The following is a 17,135-nucleotide window of genomic DNA, read 5'->3' on the forward strand; positions in this document are numbered from 1 at the left end:
CCTGCTCCAATTTGGTCCAATTGCTCCCTCAGCCTGGTCCCATTGGGACTTATCTTCCCCAATCTAGGTTAGTTTTTCTTTTATTTCTTGATTCAGTCCCTTGTTCTATTGAATTTCATCTTCTCACAGATTTGTCAAAAGGGTAAAAAAATGACAGAATTTTTCAGACCTTCCATGACTGAAAGTATCTGTACTGAATTTTCATACCTGACTGACTTCTAGACCAGGTATAAAATACTAGGTAAATCACTTTCCTTCAGAATTTGAAGATACTGTTCTACCTTCTTCTGGCACACAGAAAAATCCAATGCCACTCTTATTGATTCTTTGTATGTAAACTACTTTCTCTCCTGGGAAGCTTTTAGGAAATATTCTCTCTGTCCCAGGAGATGTGACATTCCACAGTGATGTGGCTTGTAGAACTGTCATCCACTAGGCTGGACAAGCTGTGTGCCCTTTCCAGCAGGAGGAGTGCGTCCTTTAGGTCTAGAAAACTTTCTGTTATATTTTTGAGTTTTCTCTCCTCTAGTCTCTATTTTTGAAACTCCTATTATTAGCATATTGGATCTTTTGGATTAATTCCCCCATTTTCTTATCCTGTGTTTAATGTTTTTATCCTTAATTTTGTCATTAATACTAATTTCTGGTAAATTTCTTAATGTCAACTGTTCAGCCTTTCTATTGTACTGATTTTATCATATTTCTAATTTTAAGGAGCTTTCATGTTCTATAGTTTTTGGAAACAGCATCCCATTCCGGTTTTATGCACCCAATTATCTTCTCTCTGAGACAATATAGTTTTTTATGAAGTTTTCTTCAGCTTTCTGCTCCTTCATAGTTCCCTTTGTTCCTTCATGTTTTGGCATCTGCTGTATTAGAAGCTTTTCTCAAAAGTATGCTAACTCTTGGCCGTCCAGTCATATTTTAAAATGAGATAGTAAAATTCTTACTGGAAGCTCTGTCTGTACAGAGCTTGTTAATTGGTATCTTTACAAGGTAGGGGAATAAGGGGCCAGTTGGACTTTTTACCGTGGCCTCCAATTCTTTTTTCTCCAGAGACTATTTCCTGCATTGTCGCAGGGGTGGGGTTGGGGGTGGTGAGGATAAAACTATGTATAATATACTTATCTGTAGTTAACATTGTGGGGGAAAAGCGTGCAGAGCAAACTGAAGGCTCCCCAGTTCACTCTGTAGATCTCTATTTAACTCCTCTTTTTTTTCACCCGGCACCTTGCCCCTGCTTTCCATGATACTTGGTGTCTCCAAGACCTGAGCAGGTCAGAGACCGTATCTGTTGAACTGGCTTGCCTCTCACAGGTGTCCCCAGGCAGACATTTAGGCTGTCACTTCTTCTACTCTGTTATACCATGCTTCCATGTGTTTTTTTTGGTTCAACAATGTATGAAAACATTTCTACACTTCTCCTTTCCTCTTTTCTTAGTTTTTGTACTTTCAATACTGTCTTTCTTGAGAGATTTTAGAAGGGAAGGGAATCGAATGCATGCGGTCCATCTGCAGTTTTAATCAGGAACCCATATAAAATTGTGATTCAAGTCAGAAACTCTGAAAACTGGAACTAATCTAACACCATCTAAGTTTTACAAAATTGTCATCTGAATGGCCGATCTGTCCAATGTCTTACAACAAGCAGATAATGGATCCAAAATTAGAAGCTGGGTGCTTCGATACTCCCTCCAGTAGTTTCACTATATACTAAAATTACTTGAATAAGTTGAATAAAGTAAGTGGAAGCTTATTATCAACTTAAGTCAAAGGCTTGTTAGGGAAACACTGAGGATACCAGTTAAAGTGCAGTTTTCTACATCTGAGAACTAAAATCAAATAAATCAAATATAAACTTTTTGACTCCAATTTTTCTACCTCCATTAAAAAAAATTGGCAATAAGCTATCAGTGTAAAAAATACTCAGTCAATATTATCTTGTGTCAAATAGGAACATTAGAACTTGACCTCGATTTTGCCATCAGTAGAGAAGACACTGTACCTTTAGATAGAACTTCGAGATCTCAAAGAGACGTTGGCTGCAAGCCGTGAAACATTCGTGAGCCTCAGTAATCCTGTGTTTCTTCAGGGTTTCAGTAACTACTTCTTTCAATATCTTGAACAGAACATAGTATACAACTAATATGTCTTGGAAAAGGTACAAATATATTATTTCAGCTTTAGAGTTAAGTTCTGTGAATCACAGAACCATGTAGCTATGCTAAAGATAGATAAGCTCATTAAGACAAAAGCATCTAGAAGAAAGGAGATCTGAAACAGTGACAAGATCACACGTGTCGCAGGCTATCTGTCAGGAAGAGAGGACTAGAGTATCTGAAGAGAGGAATTCATATCCTGAGTTCTGAATCAAAATCTGAGTGTAAAAGGTACACACAGCAGGGATATACAGGTGTGTACTTATTTTTTATTATGGAAAATGTCAAACACTATAAAGAGAATATTTGTAACAAATCCTCATCTCGATATATCTACTACCAGTTTCAAGAAGGATCAATTTGTGGCTCTTTCTGTTTCACTTATATGCCCCCACTCACTTTTCCATTATCCTTCTTGCACTGAATTTTTTTTTCCTCCGTTTTTTTTGGCCATACCACACAGCTTGCAGGATCTCAGTTCCTGGACCAGGGATTGAATCCGGGCAAGGCAGTGAAAGCCCAGAATCCTAACCACTAGGCCACCAGGGAACTCCCCTGAATTATTTTAAAGTAAATTAAAGATACCATTTCATTTCATTCATAAAATTTTTAGACAAACGTTTAAAACGAATCAAATGAAGAAATTTCTTCCCGTGCAGAACTAAGAGAGTCAGGAAATAAATCTTTACCCGTGTGTGTTTCTGTGATCTTGATTCCTTACTGGGCCTCGATGTTTTTGATTCAGGCACACTTTTTTGACCTGAACTGGCATTTGTAGTGACTTTGGGAGTTTCACTGCTAAGAACTGGAAGAGATGGACAAGTCACGGATAACGACCTCTCTGCCCGTGGCTTTCTGGATGTCACTGCATGATGACGATGATTAGTAATGCCACTTCTCTGAGAAAGAAGAGAATCTGAACTTTCAGATTTCACAAGTCTAATGGGGGGGGGAAATATAAAAATGCAGATTAAGTGAATCAACAATGAAGTCCATTTTCTGTCTTAAATGTTACAACCATAACCATTGACATATAAACCCAAGAAAAGCAAACACAATTTCTTGCTACTACTGCCTTAAATAAGCAGTCAACATCATATTATACAGTTGCTCCCTTAGTTCTTCAAATGAGTGACTAGAACACGGAAGGCAATGAATAACATTCTAGGATTTCAGCTAATATCAAAAGCTAATAGGAAAAGCAACTAGCAACATTACTGTCACCCTCCCCGTTACTTTGCAATTTCTCACATAAATCAGGGATGGCACTCCAGGCAATGCTATTTATAGATCCAGTACTCATCTGCCAAGTACTTATACTTTTCTATTAAGATAATTTTGATGAAGAAACCATAATAATCATGCTTGTTGTAGCTATGCAACTACCTGAGCAAAATAAATAACAGTGTTAAAACAAACAGAAATAAAACTATAAAAGTAGCTCTTGTTTCAATCTTTCTAGAATGTTTATATTTCCTGTTACAAGATAGGGTCTCATATTTTTCAATTCTGTTAACCTAGAGGCCACAGTGTACTTTCTTGTCTGGAACACATATCTATCAGTCACAGTCAGAAATAAAAAATATTATTACAAAATACAGTATCCTAAATATTAATGGATTTGCTTTTTAGCTTTATCGCATGTTAATAGTACCATGAACTTGTAAAGTCCTCATGAAAATAATTTAGTTATTCCCCATCAGGGAAAAAGTATTCTAATAATTTTCACTGTTTAAAAGAAGATTTGAAAGTTTCACTTTAAGATATTTGATACTTTTTGAAAGATTTACATATAATAAGAATTTAAGGTTTGTTTTAGGTGTCAAAGACCTAAATTTGACAAAGGTTCTAAAGATATATAAATTCAATAGAAATTAGAGTGTTTATCTCATAAGCTTCTAATTTCTGTTCAGGTATTTGGATATTTTATTTAGCTAGCAAATAAATTAGCTAGAAAGATCTCATTTTTCATATATTATTATGTAGGCTTTAAAGCTATATTTTATATGAAACAAGTTGTTTTAAAACGGTACCTCATGGGAATTTCCTGGTGGTCCAGTGGTTAGGACTCCTCGCTTTCACTGCCATAGCCCAGGTTCAATCAAAAATGGCACCTCATGAAACCCCTTGTTTAAGGGGCCAGTGTAGGTAGGAAACAGTGAGAAGAGAGCTAACAGAAAAACTGCATCCCTAAACATCCCCTTCAACAGAGCAGCTCAGCTGCTTAATCTATTGGATAAGATCGCCAGTGTTCCATGGCTTAAAAGTTTTACAACCCATTGTGCTGATGGGCTGTATATTAGCATATAAAGCAAGAAACAATGTGTTTTTTCCAAGTCATTTCTTTGTATAACTTATAAGCATAATCATCAACTGCTCACAAAACAAACACAATTCCTGGTATGAATGAATTACACTAAAATCTGCACAGAAAGCAGCTTAAAAATCTGAAAGATTAATTCAATTACCCTTGGACTAAAATACTTTCTGTCAAGATACTATCTTTATGTACTTAATATACCACCTTTTGGGGGGATAAAGGCAGTTCAGATCTTTTGATCTCCTTTTTACTCGGGAGACTTCAGTCCGGAGTTCACTTTGTAAAGCTTCTCCATCAGGGACACTTCCGGGCTCTGACAAAACTGCTGGAGACGGGAGAGGGCTCAGTACGGTAGGTACTGGAAAACTTTCTCTGGTGCACGTAGTTTGAGTTTCATAACGAATAAGACGAGACTGAAGTTCTGAAAATCCCCCATCTCTTTCTAATGCTTTTCGGTCATCCAAGCAATATCTAAACAAGAGAAAGATCTTTAAAATCAAAGACTCCATGGCAGCCATGGGCTTTCCCCTGCCAATTAGGGAAAAGCAAAACATGTACTTAAAAAGTTCTTACTAAACTTCCTAATAATTGTTGGAAGGTTGAGTGAACGGCCAACTTCCCTCACAAGTTCAGTTTTTTCCAGCCTGCTACACAACATGGCAAAAAATTAAAAAAATTTGAAGTACAATCTGATTCCTCTTTGACTGTTTCTGGGTAACAGATTAAGTTAATCCTCTGGCTTATTTTCAAAATAATACAGTTGCTGTTTTGATACTTTTTAAATCTCTACCAACCTCTGATACTTCAGCATGGCTGATATGTAATGACGTGAAATGCTAACTTCTGTTAGAAAGAACAAGTTTATTTTCAACACAAAGATTAACAGGGTATAAAGGCATTCTAAACTGGCTTACCAAACACAGCTCAGAACATTTTGAAATTTCCCTTTGAAACTCATTTCCACCTTACTGACTGATTGACAAATTTTCCTTCAAACACTTCAGCTGTGTGTGCATTTGGTTTCTAGCTAAATCTGATTTAACATCAATGAGATGTTTGCTCAGTGATTTAACATCAATGAGATGTTTGCTCAGTGAATGCTTCTGGACTTAAAGAAATCCCATCTTAGGGACTTCCCTGGTGGTCCAGTAGTAAAGAATCCGCCTTACAATGCAGGGGATGCAGGTTCTATCCCTGGTAAGGGAACTAAGATCCCACATGCTGCAGGGCAACTAAGCCCGCGAGCCACAACTATTGAGCTCGCACCTCAACTAGAGAGCCCGCGTGTCGCAAACTACAGAGCCCACGCACCCTAGAGCCTGCACGCAGCAACTAGGGAGAAGCCTGTGCGCCGCAACAAAGAGCCTGCGCTGCAAGGGAAGATCCCGCATGCCTCAATGGAGATCCCGCGTGCCACAACTAAGACCTAACGCAGCCAAAAAATAAATAAAAATAATAAATAAATAAATGCTTTGATAAGCCTTAAAAAAAAAAGAAATCCCATGTTGTTAAGTACAACAAATAAGCGTATCAAGAAAATCACCAATGAGATGTGTGACCTTGGAATACCCTTCACATTCTCCCCTTCTACATCAAGGAAACAGTTTCACATATACGATGACAGGACTTTAAACATTAAAACCTTTTTCTGTTATCTGTCCCCTTTACTTGTAAAATTCTAAGAAGTTCCTTAGAGTCAGAACTTTGGGTCTATAAGCTTTTAGTTCAACACTCAAGGAGTGTATCATTACCCCGACCTGATTGCCTGACGGAGGTTTTCTCTTTCTCTTGTGACACATATTTGATTTCTAAGAGTACAGACTAGAGAGCCAGACTCCCTGGATTTAAATCCAGCTCTACCACTGTGTGAACATGGCCAAACTACTTAATTTTATCTATGCTACTGCTGCCTCTTCTGTAAGATGAGATTCGTAGCAGTTATCTCAAAGAGCTATGGTGAGGATCATGAATGGGTACACGTACGCACTCAGAAACAGTGCCTGGAACATGCAAGCAAAGCTGTCAATAAATGTATGCTGCTGCTCTTATCATCACCATCATCATCAGTGGTTTCATTTTCTACCACAGCGAATCTTATGCTATGCTGATGACATGTAGCTCAGCCAGGATTCAGACCCAGGTTGGTGACTTCAGAGTCTGACTTTAACCAATTTAGTATGCTATCTCTCATGTAAAGTGTAAGGGTCATCTTACTTAGGGGTCAACCCACGGCTGAACATTAGAATCATCTGAAGAGTTTTTATGAAATACTGATGCCCAGAGTTTCTGATTTAATTGGTCTGGGGTTGGAATCAGTCTTGGACATTTTTTTAGAAAGCTACCTAGGTGATTCTAAAGTGCAGCTAGGACTGAAAAATCTCTGATATAAACCAACAGTTTAATTTAACAGGAGGGAAAAATGAGCTCCTAAGTTATACTGTTAACTGGTGGCAGAAGAGTGACTAGAACCTAGGTCTCTCAATTCTCTAACATTCTTTCTCTAGTCTGTTGTTTAATAAAACACATTTCATTAAAAATCAGCCCCAACCCTAAGGATTACTGCTGAGTCCTATTTCTATCCTGGGCGATTGACAGAATCTAGAAAACCACTAAGAGCCATGAATGTTAAGGAAAAGTTCTAGGAGAGAGGAAATGTAATTCCTGATTGGCTTACAGGAAATTTTTCAGAGAAAAATAATGCATAGTTTGACTCCACATGCATACTTTTTTCTACTCTAAGGTTTTGATTCTAAGATGCAGATTTTTTCCTTCCAGTTTTAACATCTCTTAATCACAGCTGTTCATAATGTCATGCCTCCAACTGAATTATGTGCACTGTGCATATTGACTTCAATTGTCATTTAAAATGTCTTCAAAGTGATTTTACTATGATTTGGCATCAAAACAAAAAGTGACTTTGTAAATAAGAAAGGAACAGAAACAGAGTAGCAGGGTGCGTATGTGATAATAGTGAAGAAAAATATTCACTGTTGGATGAATGAGTAAACTTCCACGTTTTCTTGCAAAACAATAACCAAATGCTTTATGTGTCCAAAGAAAGAAAAATACCTATCAGAAGATGAAGCTATCATTGTCCTATAACTACAAAATAGGCAAGATACTGCCTAGCACACACCAAGCAATGCCGATGAAAGCTGGAAAAACTGCCAAATCTCTTGGAATACATGAAAGAAAGTTCAGAGCAACAGGAGGCTGGTGTGGCCAACTGACTCTCACAGTTTGACAGTGGAATTCAATTTGTTGTTAAAGAAAATGGTGCATCTTACAATCAATGGTATCTTACACTCCAGGATAGGAGAGAGAAGTGAAAAACAAGTCAACTGTGGATAGATTTCATTTTGGTTTAAGTAAACATTGATCTGTACTTCAGCAGTTTATATATTTCTTCCAAATATTCCTTATGTTTGAGTAGAGGAAAAGCTCAAGGATTCCAAAGGCTCACGGCAATGTAAGAAGAGAGAACTTTCTTTGCAGTGTCATATTTACTTTGAAATTTCATTTGAACTTTGCTTCGAGTAGAAACATAATCTACATTTAATGTGAATAGGCCCTCACACTATAAACCCAAATCCTGAAAAAAAGCATGTTTCTGGATTCACTGTGCTCACCTCCTGCAACTTTCTTAGTTTGATCTCAATGGCCCCAGATTAAATTTACAGCAAGGAAAATGGAGTCACAGCTAAATTTGTTTATTTGCTTATAAGGGCAGGCAATTTCACTTTTTAAAGTCCTCAAATTCTTATTTCAACAGTTTTTTTCATACTCAGACAGACAGAAGTTCAATGTTGTTGCATGTATACATACGTTGTTCCTTGTTATTACTGAGTAGTACTGCTTTAATACCAGTTAATTTATCTATTCTCCCATTGATGTACACCTAAGGCTATTTCCAGGTTGTGGGTATTATGAATAAAACTGCTCTGTGGGTTCTTTTACCAGTCTTTTTGTGGTGTTAGGTTTTCATTTCTCTTAGGAAAATGACTATTAGAAATGCTGAGCCAGGGAGTCTGAGTATGTTCAGTTTTATAAGAACCTGCCAGATCCTTTTCTGAAGTAGATAAATCACGTTATACTTCCACCAAAAATGTTCCAGGGTTCTGATTGTTCCACACGCTTGTCAACACTCATCGGTCTTTTATTTTAACCATTCTGGTGGCTGCACAGTATTTTATTTTATGGATGCACTATAATTTATTTAACCAACCTCCTACAGTTAGACATTATTTCCATTGTTTCTTATTTTAAATAACACTGTGAAAAATACCCTTGCCTAATAACTTTCAATGTAAACGCTAATTTTATCATTAAGTGAAGTTAATCAATCTGATATTATAAACAACTGCATGGCTTTTGGTAGATTACCGAACAGCCCCCCGAAACAGGTTGTAACAATTTATATTCCAAGCTGGCTTATTCACATCCCTTTACCTCCACCATGATTTTATGGGTGAAAAGGATTCTCACTGTTGTTTCAATTTACATTCTTAATGTAAATTTAAAAAGCTGATTGGTGAAGAAAACAACTCTTCATGTGTATTGGCCATATTTATTTCCTGTTTCAAAAACAAATGGTTTAAGATGTTGCAAACTCTTCCATAGGGGCCTTTATCTCATTTTCTTATTGATTTGTAAGCATTACAAAGAAAATTTACCTTCTCATTTATGTTCAAAAAATATTTTCCTCAGTTTAATCCACACTTTTAATCTTGTTTCTGTTGATAACTGACATTACTGTTTTAAAAATTCGGACAAATCTATCACTCTTTTTTGATTTCTTCCTCTGCTAGAACAGATTTCCCCCTACATTTTATGCTAGTTCTTTACTTTCACAGTTTTCCCACTTTTAATTCTTAATACATCTGCGATTTATTTTGATATTCAGTGTGAACAAAGAATCATTTCAAACAGATTTATTTTTATTTGAATTCTTAATCAACATTCTCACTACTATCTACGGAACATTTTTCTTTTGCCCTCTGATTTGAAATTCTTTTTCTATCAGATCAAATTATCATGTATTCTTGCTTTTTCCTTGGAATTTCTACTTAGGTCCAGCCCCACATTGTAATTACAATAGCTTTATAATAAAATTTTCTAGTAATATGACACAATTTATCTCATTCTTTAAACAAGAGAGAGGAGACTTCTTACCAGATAAATTACAGAATTATTTCATCAAAAGGTTCAAAATTGACAAGAACTGTATTAAATGTTTGCATTGATGTCAGGAGAATTAACACCTTTATAACACAGGATCTTCCCACAGAGAAACAAGGCATGTTTCCCCTAAGTAATCAACATTTCTTTTATGTCCCCTAATACATATTATTTGTAAATTTTCCCATTCTACATTTTTTACAAGAATACTTCTGATATTTATGATTTTATCTGCTATTTTGAATGGGATCATTTTCATCCTGTTAAAAACTGGACATGGCTAGTTTAAAGGAAAACTTGTGTCTTTTATATGTATTTTATAACTGGCTACCTTACCAAATTCTACTACTTCTAAGTCTTTCAGGTCTCTTCTCTGCAAAATAAAAAGCAAATACAAAAAAACCTTTTGGTATCCGTTTTACTACATGTAACTCTTTTAAACTCTTTAAACATATAGAAAAATGATTAAAAAGAAAAAATTGGTCAGAGCAGGTATCTTTTTCTTGCCCCTGACTTTAACGGAGAGTTTAATTTTGATGCTCAAAAATAAAGTAACCAAAAATTTTTGCTTCTAGTATCAAATTTGACATAACTTTACATATTCTTTAAATAAAATAAATCTTATTTAAGCATAACAAGAAACCTAAACATTCCTAGAATGACCTGTTGTCACTAAGGTCTTGAAAATTTAACCTAAAATACATTATCTCCATCATTCCATTTCTTGTCCTGGTGAAAATGGTAGATGTGCACATGACCTCCGGAACTCCTAATACCTCTAAGCAAGAGAATCCTTGGAAATTTCATTCATCTGGTCAATTAGAATTCCATAAAAATGTACACATAATTAACATGTTGCAAATGAGAATGCATTTTATCTAACAGTTTCTGAGCAATTACAATGACCAGGGAATATTAATGTGACCAGTAGTATAAATACACATTTACAATGTAGGGACTAAAATAATTTTGACTAAAATATCTAATAACTAATAGTAGGATGTTTAAATGTAAAACTGATTAATCATCAAATAACTTTTTTCCAACAGAAGACAAATTATTTGTGTATGTACTGCTTAGTTTTTTGAGTTTTTTTTGACATACTTTCTCTTTGCTTCTCTGTCCCAATTTATATCATTTTATTACAGTCGCTCTTCACACTCACCTAAGATAAGCTACATCAACAACACACAGAAGAGTAAAGTGAAAATAAAAAACTCACTCAATTCCATGATAATGACATACTGAGGCTTTTTCAAAAGGTAAACCCTGAAGTTTCCGAGGACTAAGTTCTGGTGTCAGGACAAAAGTCTTTTCCCTGAAACAAAAAGTTTTTCATTTGTATTTAAAGTTTATTTAGTGAGGAAGAGAAAGTTCAAGAAACTGTCTAAAGAAGGAAATCTGACTTCCTTCTCTATAACTGGATCTCATATGGGACAAAGAAGGAAATGAAGTGAGGTTAAGCCTATGGGTTTTGTCACTTACATTTTCTGTGTCCCAAGTTTCGGAAGTTACCATACTACTTACTTTACAAAACTGTTCTGAGAAATGGTTAAATCAAGAATAGAAAATGATTTCTAGTGGAAGTTCAAGAAACAGCATTATTCCTAAGAATACTTTTTTCTTGGTGTAGGAAAATGTTTATGAATTTAGCTAAATTCTTTTTTCCAGGGGAATAAAGTCAAACTCCAATCTTTAGTGACAAAAGAAGTATTTACTTCCTCCTATAACCACATGGGGAATGCAGAGTTTTCTTTGCCTGGGAATGAAGTCATTTTGACACCTACTTTAAGAATCAGTGACCTTTTAAATATCAGAGGATAAAAAGACTAACTGCTGATTTCAGTTCTTCTTCTGAAGTAAGTTTCCAATCAGCAGGTATGTTGGAACTAATCATGTGGTGAGCTTACATAAAATATTCATGTTCTACCCCTCCACAACTAGACCTGCAGGGGTACATCAAAATCTCAGGAAGAAGGCTGCTGCAATTAGGTTAAACTCTCCTAGTTGTTCTAATAAGTGCTCTCTTTCTCTGCCTGAGTTGGGAGGTACTGTTCTAATGAACTGAATCGTGTTCCTAGAGCTCAGAACAGGTTAGATGGGAATGGGAGAATTATACAAGTGGTCTTTACACAGTTAAGAGGCAGAATGAAATACCAGGGGCTTGAATTCAGAAGACTTAGAAATGGTATACATAAAAACAAGTAGATAGTAGAGTACCATGAATAAATTGGCTATCACATTTCCCCCCTTGGCTTTAGTAATGAAAACTGCCCATATGCCACCGAAAATTAAAAATTATCTCTGAGTACTAAGATAAGCGCTTGAAATTATTACATTAAAATGTAAGACATATGCAAGTTAATGAATCCCAAAAACCAGAATTTATATTCAATGCATCCATTTAAACAGTTCTGAATAAATAACATGAATAAATTGCAATGATCCCAGTATTTTGATGACTAATTATTAAAGTGAATAATTTTGTAATATAGAACTATTTAGGTACTTAGCATTTCACTTCTTTCCTTTGCCATGTTGTCTTCCATTTCTTATTTTAATCTCTCTAAGCAGCTCTACCTATTTTTGCTTAATTTTACTCACACCTTGTTCTTTCTAAAGGTAACACTGTAATACATATGTATTTTGTCAATGTTTAATATTCCTCTGGTGTATATATAGGAGTCACTCCTGTACTTTGTTTAACTTAGTATTGCATTTCGGTGGTTCCTTGCATGGGTAGACATTTAATAAAAGTCTGCAGGTCCTTGATTCATTACCATGAAAGCTCATCCTTCAACTTTAATTTTAATAGAAGATATATTTGATAATGACACAGTTCTTTACTAACATCAAGGAATTATAGCAAACTTCCCTAAATAAATCACTGGTAAACTACAGAAAGAATTAATAGCATCTCCCCTAGACATTGCAGCTAGAAAGACATTCTGGTCAAAAAGAGTACAACCTACATAATCAGTTTTGGCAAACCCATCTGACTCCGCCAGTTCACGCTTAATGATTTGGAAGGAGAGTAATCCAATAACTAAACAGATGAAAATGTGTACATAGTTCTTCCCTTTCTTGACTCCCACAAAAAAGATTATCAACTCTCAAAGCTATGAGAAAAAGAAAATTACTCTAAAATCACACTATTTTTATGTCATTAAGACTCCAAATTATTAAGATCCTCATGTTTTCAAAGTTGCTCCCCATCTCTCTCTCTTTAGTGAACACACACATGAAGGCAATATGCTCTAACATTAGTTTTGAGAGCTAACTATTTTCAAATAAATCCTTTCCAAAATTAACCCTTAAATTCAATATTTGCCAAAACAAGCTTTGAAAAAGTAATCAAAATGTTCTATAATTCTTAAGGTCCTTTGGAAGGTTCTCAGAATAATGGATTAGAAAAAAGAAATTGGGGTAGTGAACAAATTATTCAAATCTCACAAGTGTATGATGCCATAATTTTATCTGTAATTAAGTAAACTTCAGTAACATCCAGAATTAATTAGTGACTTAGTGGAAGTTTTCTTGGAAGTCAAATTAGTTGTAAATTATTCATGTAGACACTGAGTTCTTCCTTGGTAATGGTATAGCTTTGAAAGCATTTTTATTACACTTCCCCATTCTCTTCAGTTGAAAGGCTGTCCTTTTTGCTATTAGACATAACTGACAGTGTCACGGTAAGTAGTGGCAAAATCAAAACTAGAGAGTGATACAGAAAAAAGAATTTTAAAAAATATTTGCAAGTCAAATTACAATTTTTTCTTAAAAAGTATTGCCATCTGTATACAAAGTAGAAGCTGATTTCTAAGAGAAATATGCTGAGGTTGCTTTTATTATTCCTGTTTCCCTTATAGTCAATACTACAAAACAGTAGGACATTTGGCTAAGGTAAAATGTGAGGATTAAGGCCAATTGATAAATGCTGGGCTCAAACTTGTAGAATTTGTCAAAGTGTCACAGAGCATTAATTAACTGGAGAAATGAGAGGCAATGTGTTCTTTAAACGATTGCTTAAAAATTAGTTGAAATTGTAAGTTTATAACTTACCCTTTCTGAATCTGTAAAGGTTGAAGATCTCCAATTGGTAATCCATCTGAGGTAAAGAATTTCAGCAATTCTTTAGCATCCAATAATGTGACTGAATCCCGTGGACCCTCTTTGTGGCCCAGTAACTGTTCAGATGAACGAGGTAATGAACCAGTTCTGAGAAAAAAATGTTATGTAGATTTATTAAAAGTGGATTAGGGCTTCCCTGGTGGTGCAGTGGTTGAGAGTCCGCCTGCTGATGCAGGGGACATGGGTTCGTGCCCCGGTCCGGGAAGATCCCACATGCCGCGGAGCGGCTGGGCCCGTGAGCCATGGCCATTGAGCCTGCGCGTCCGGAGCCTGTGCTCCGCAACGGGAGAGACCACAACAGTGAGAGGCCCGCGCACAGCAAAAAAAAAAAAAAAAAAGTGGATTAGAATTCACCATGGTCAGGAAAAGCTGCTATGAGCAGAAACCAGAAAAATACACAAAAAAATTGAAGATCTACACATTTAAGAAAGAAAATAAAGTTATTGCAAATCACTTAGTATCAAAGTATATTTTTAAAAATCTGTAGGTCACAGTAAAACTTGCAGTTACCATGTCAACAATGCTACTACTTAACTAAAATAAACATAATTATATATATATATATATTTTTTTTTTTTTGCGGTACGCGGGCCTCTCACTATGTGGCCTCTCCCGTTGCGGAGCACAGGCTCCGGACGCGCAGGCCCAGTGGCCATGGCTCATGGGCCCAGCTACTCCGCAGCATGTGGGATCTTCCTGGACCGGGGCGCAAACCCGTGTCCCCTGCATCGGCAGGCAGACTCTCAACCACTGCACCACCAGGGAAGCCCCATAATTATATTCTTTATAAATGATGATTAATTATTTAGTAGTGCAAAGTCATCAATTCTATAAAATTTAAATCTAAACTCTCTTGTATGTTCCAAAACCTCACAATATTGTAAATTTTGAGGGCAGAGACTGAATGTTGCAATTATCTATGAACTTGAAAGATTACTTGAAGCACACCATGAAATGAGATGGTAATCCGAAATTTCTCCAAGGTCTCTTCTAGCCATGATTATGGCATTATGGATAAGCACTGTATCATTATACCTGAAATATATGGAGGACTTTATACTTTTCAAACTACTTTACATACAATATATTCTTAATACAAATTTCCTTGAAAAAAAGATAGGTCTTATCTCAAAATGAAATTAACACCTGAAAATAAGAACTTTGTAAAATTCTTATCATACTAAGCCTAAAAAAGAACCATTGTTCCTACTTTTCATATAAAGACACTAACACACAATAATGCCTTACAGACCCAGGGTGACAAGCTATTTAAAATGACAGAGTCAGGGCTTCCCTGGTGGCGCAGTGGTTGAGAGTCTGCCTGCCGATGCAGGGGACACGGGTTCATGCCTCAGTCCGGGAAGATCCCACATGCCACGGTGCGGCTGGGCCCGTGAGCCATGGCCGCTGAGCCTGCGCGTTGGGAGCCTGTGCTCCGCAACGGGAGAGGCCACGACAGTGAGAGGCCCGCGTACAGTCAATCAATCAATCAATCAATCAATCAATCGACAGAGTCAGAACTAGACTGATTCTGAATTAGATACTAGTTCTATTCTATAACTCTATGAACCCAAAAAGTTCCAGAAAGTTTTAAAAACGGCAAAGAGGAAAATAGTTTCAGAGAATGCTAAAGGTTTTATCAAGCACTGAGTCACAGATCATGACATTACTCTGTCACCAAAGCAAAAATAAAATCTTTCAGTACCTACACAGAACATTAATTTCCTGACTTTATATTAATTCAACTATTTCCTGATTATTTAATCACTCAAATCAAGCATTTTTACTGATAATTTTATGATTGAAATGTTGACATTATGGCTTTAGACATTTCTAAACATGACAGTGCCTCTTTCCTCTTCCTATTCCCTTTATTTTTATTTATTTATTTATTTATTTATTTATTATTCACTCTTGGCTGCACTGGGTCTTTGTTGCTGTGCGTGGGTTTTCTCCAGTTGCAGCGAGCAGGGGCTACTCTTCGTTGCAGTGCACGGGCTTCCCATTGCAGTGGCTTCTCTTGTTGCGGAGCACGGGCTCTAGGCGCGTGGGCTTCAGTAGTTGTGGCACACGGGCTCAGTAGTTGTGGCTTGCAGGCTTTAGAGCACAGGCTCAGTAGTTGTCGCGCACAGGTTTAGCTGCTCTATGGCATGTGGGATCTTCCCAGACCAGGGCTGGAACCCATGTCCCTTGCATTGGCAAGTGGACTCCCAACCACTGTGCAACCAGGGAAGCCCTCCCTTTATTTTTAAATTGAAAATATAAATCTAATAAAAATAGTCAAACAGAAAAACACTTAAATATTTTCTCTGAACTTTATACTCCAGGAGGGCAGGAACTACATTATGAGTTTAATTTCTGTGTGGCCATTCTTTAATAGTGACTCACAAAATCTTAATGAATATTACCCTCAATCATTTTATAAGCCAGTTGCAATGGGGAAATGTATACTTTGCATTTACATAGAACCCAGGACACAAGAATATCAGAGCAATTTAAAAGCCCAGTTTGTTATGGATTATACTATCAAGATATGTCTTAGGTTAAAAACAAAACAAAAAATACTGACAACACTTTGTTTAGTGTTTTCAAGCTTACAAAGTATTTTTTCATACATTATCTCATTAAATTTTCACAACTTTGGAGTAGAACTGGGATTGTTATCCCCATCTTAAAGATGAGGCAACAAAGTCACACAACAGGTGACTGAGTTTGTCTAAAACCAAATTCTTATGACTTTTAAATTTCAGTATGTAATGGTCCTGTATTCCAGCTGAACCTGCTTTAACACAAAACAAATTATGAAAATATATAACATAACTTTTGTCCCCAGCCAAGAATTTGATGGTATCTTCCCATATTTTGAAGTGTCCACAAATACTGATTGAGCATTTGCTCTGCAATTATCATTGTAAGGTACTGAAAAAAGAGTTCACTGATGATAATTTACAGACTCATAATCACTGCTCTCAACTGTGTAGAGGTATGACTTGAAGTAGGAGAAAGAAGGTGAGGAGAGTGAAAAGAGATAAATACACCAATGTAGAATGAGGTAGAAAAGGTACAATAAAATAAGTTTCATGAAAGAAGTAATAACACAGTTTTTTAACTGCATCATTTATAAAAGTCTTAAGAGACAGGTGCTATTTGAGCTAGACTTAAATGACAAGCAAGCTTCTTCTAGTTCAAGATGGTGGATTAAAAATACACATTAACCTTTCCACTCAAAAAAATAAAAATCACAGTGTTGAAGTACTGGGCACTAAATCTATAATAGGGTTGAAAACAGGAAGAAGGAAAAACAGTGGAAAAAAAAAAGGGTTCAATGAATTTCAGGAATAAACTAGAAC

General features: G+C 36.1%; 1 protein-coding gene across 7 annotated transcripts in view; it reads right to left on the bottom strand.

Annotated features, from left to right (window-relative positions):
- MTBP (MDM2 binding protein) overlaps nucleotides 1-17,135 on the bottom strand; it is a 128,875-nt gene that overhangs the window by 59,153 nt on the left and 52,587 nt on the right. For 6 of the 7 annotated variants that reach the window (XM_089898768.1, XM_089898769.1, XM_089898766.1 and 3 more), the window contains 5 exons: nucleotides 13,717-13,872; nucleotides 10,880-10,975; nucleotides 4,684-4,950; nucleotides 2,849-3,098; nucleotides 2,006-2,119 (listed from right to left, as the gene is read on the bottom strand). In XM_089898768.1, coding sequence (XP_089754894.1) covers nucleotides 2,006-2,119; nucleotides 2,849-3,098; nucleotides 4,684-4,950; nucleotides 10,880-10,975; nucleotides 13,717-13,872 — 883 coding nt within the window. The remainder of the gene's footprint in view (nucleotides 1-2,005; nucleotides 2,120-2,848; nucleotides 3,099-4,683; nucleotides 4,951-10,879; nucleotides 10,976-13,716; nucleotides 13,873-17,135) is intronic. The other variant, XM_089898770.1, reaches the window with a different exon arrangement.

Source organism: Delphinapterus leucas, chromosome 17, assembly GCF_059928025.1.
Source record: "Delphinapterus leucas isolate spDelLeu-1000000601 "Yukka" chromosome 17, BTC_Dleu_Yukka2, whole genome shotgun sequence".
In the NCBI taxonomy this organism is placed as follows: domain Eukaryota; kingdom Metazoa; phylum Chordata; class Mammalia; order Artiodactyla; family Monodontidae; genus Delphinapterus; species Delphinapterus leucas.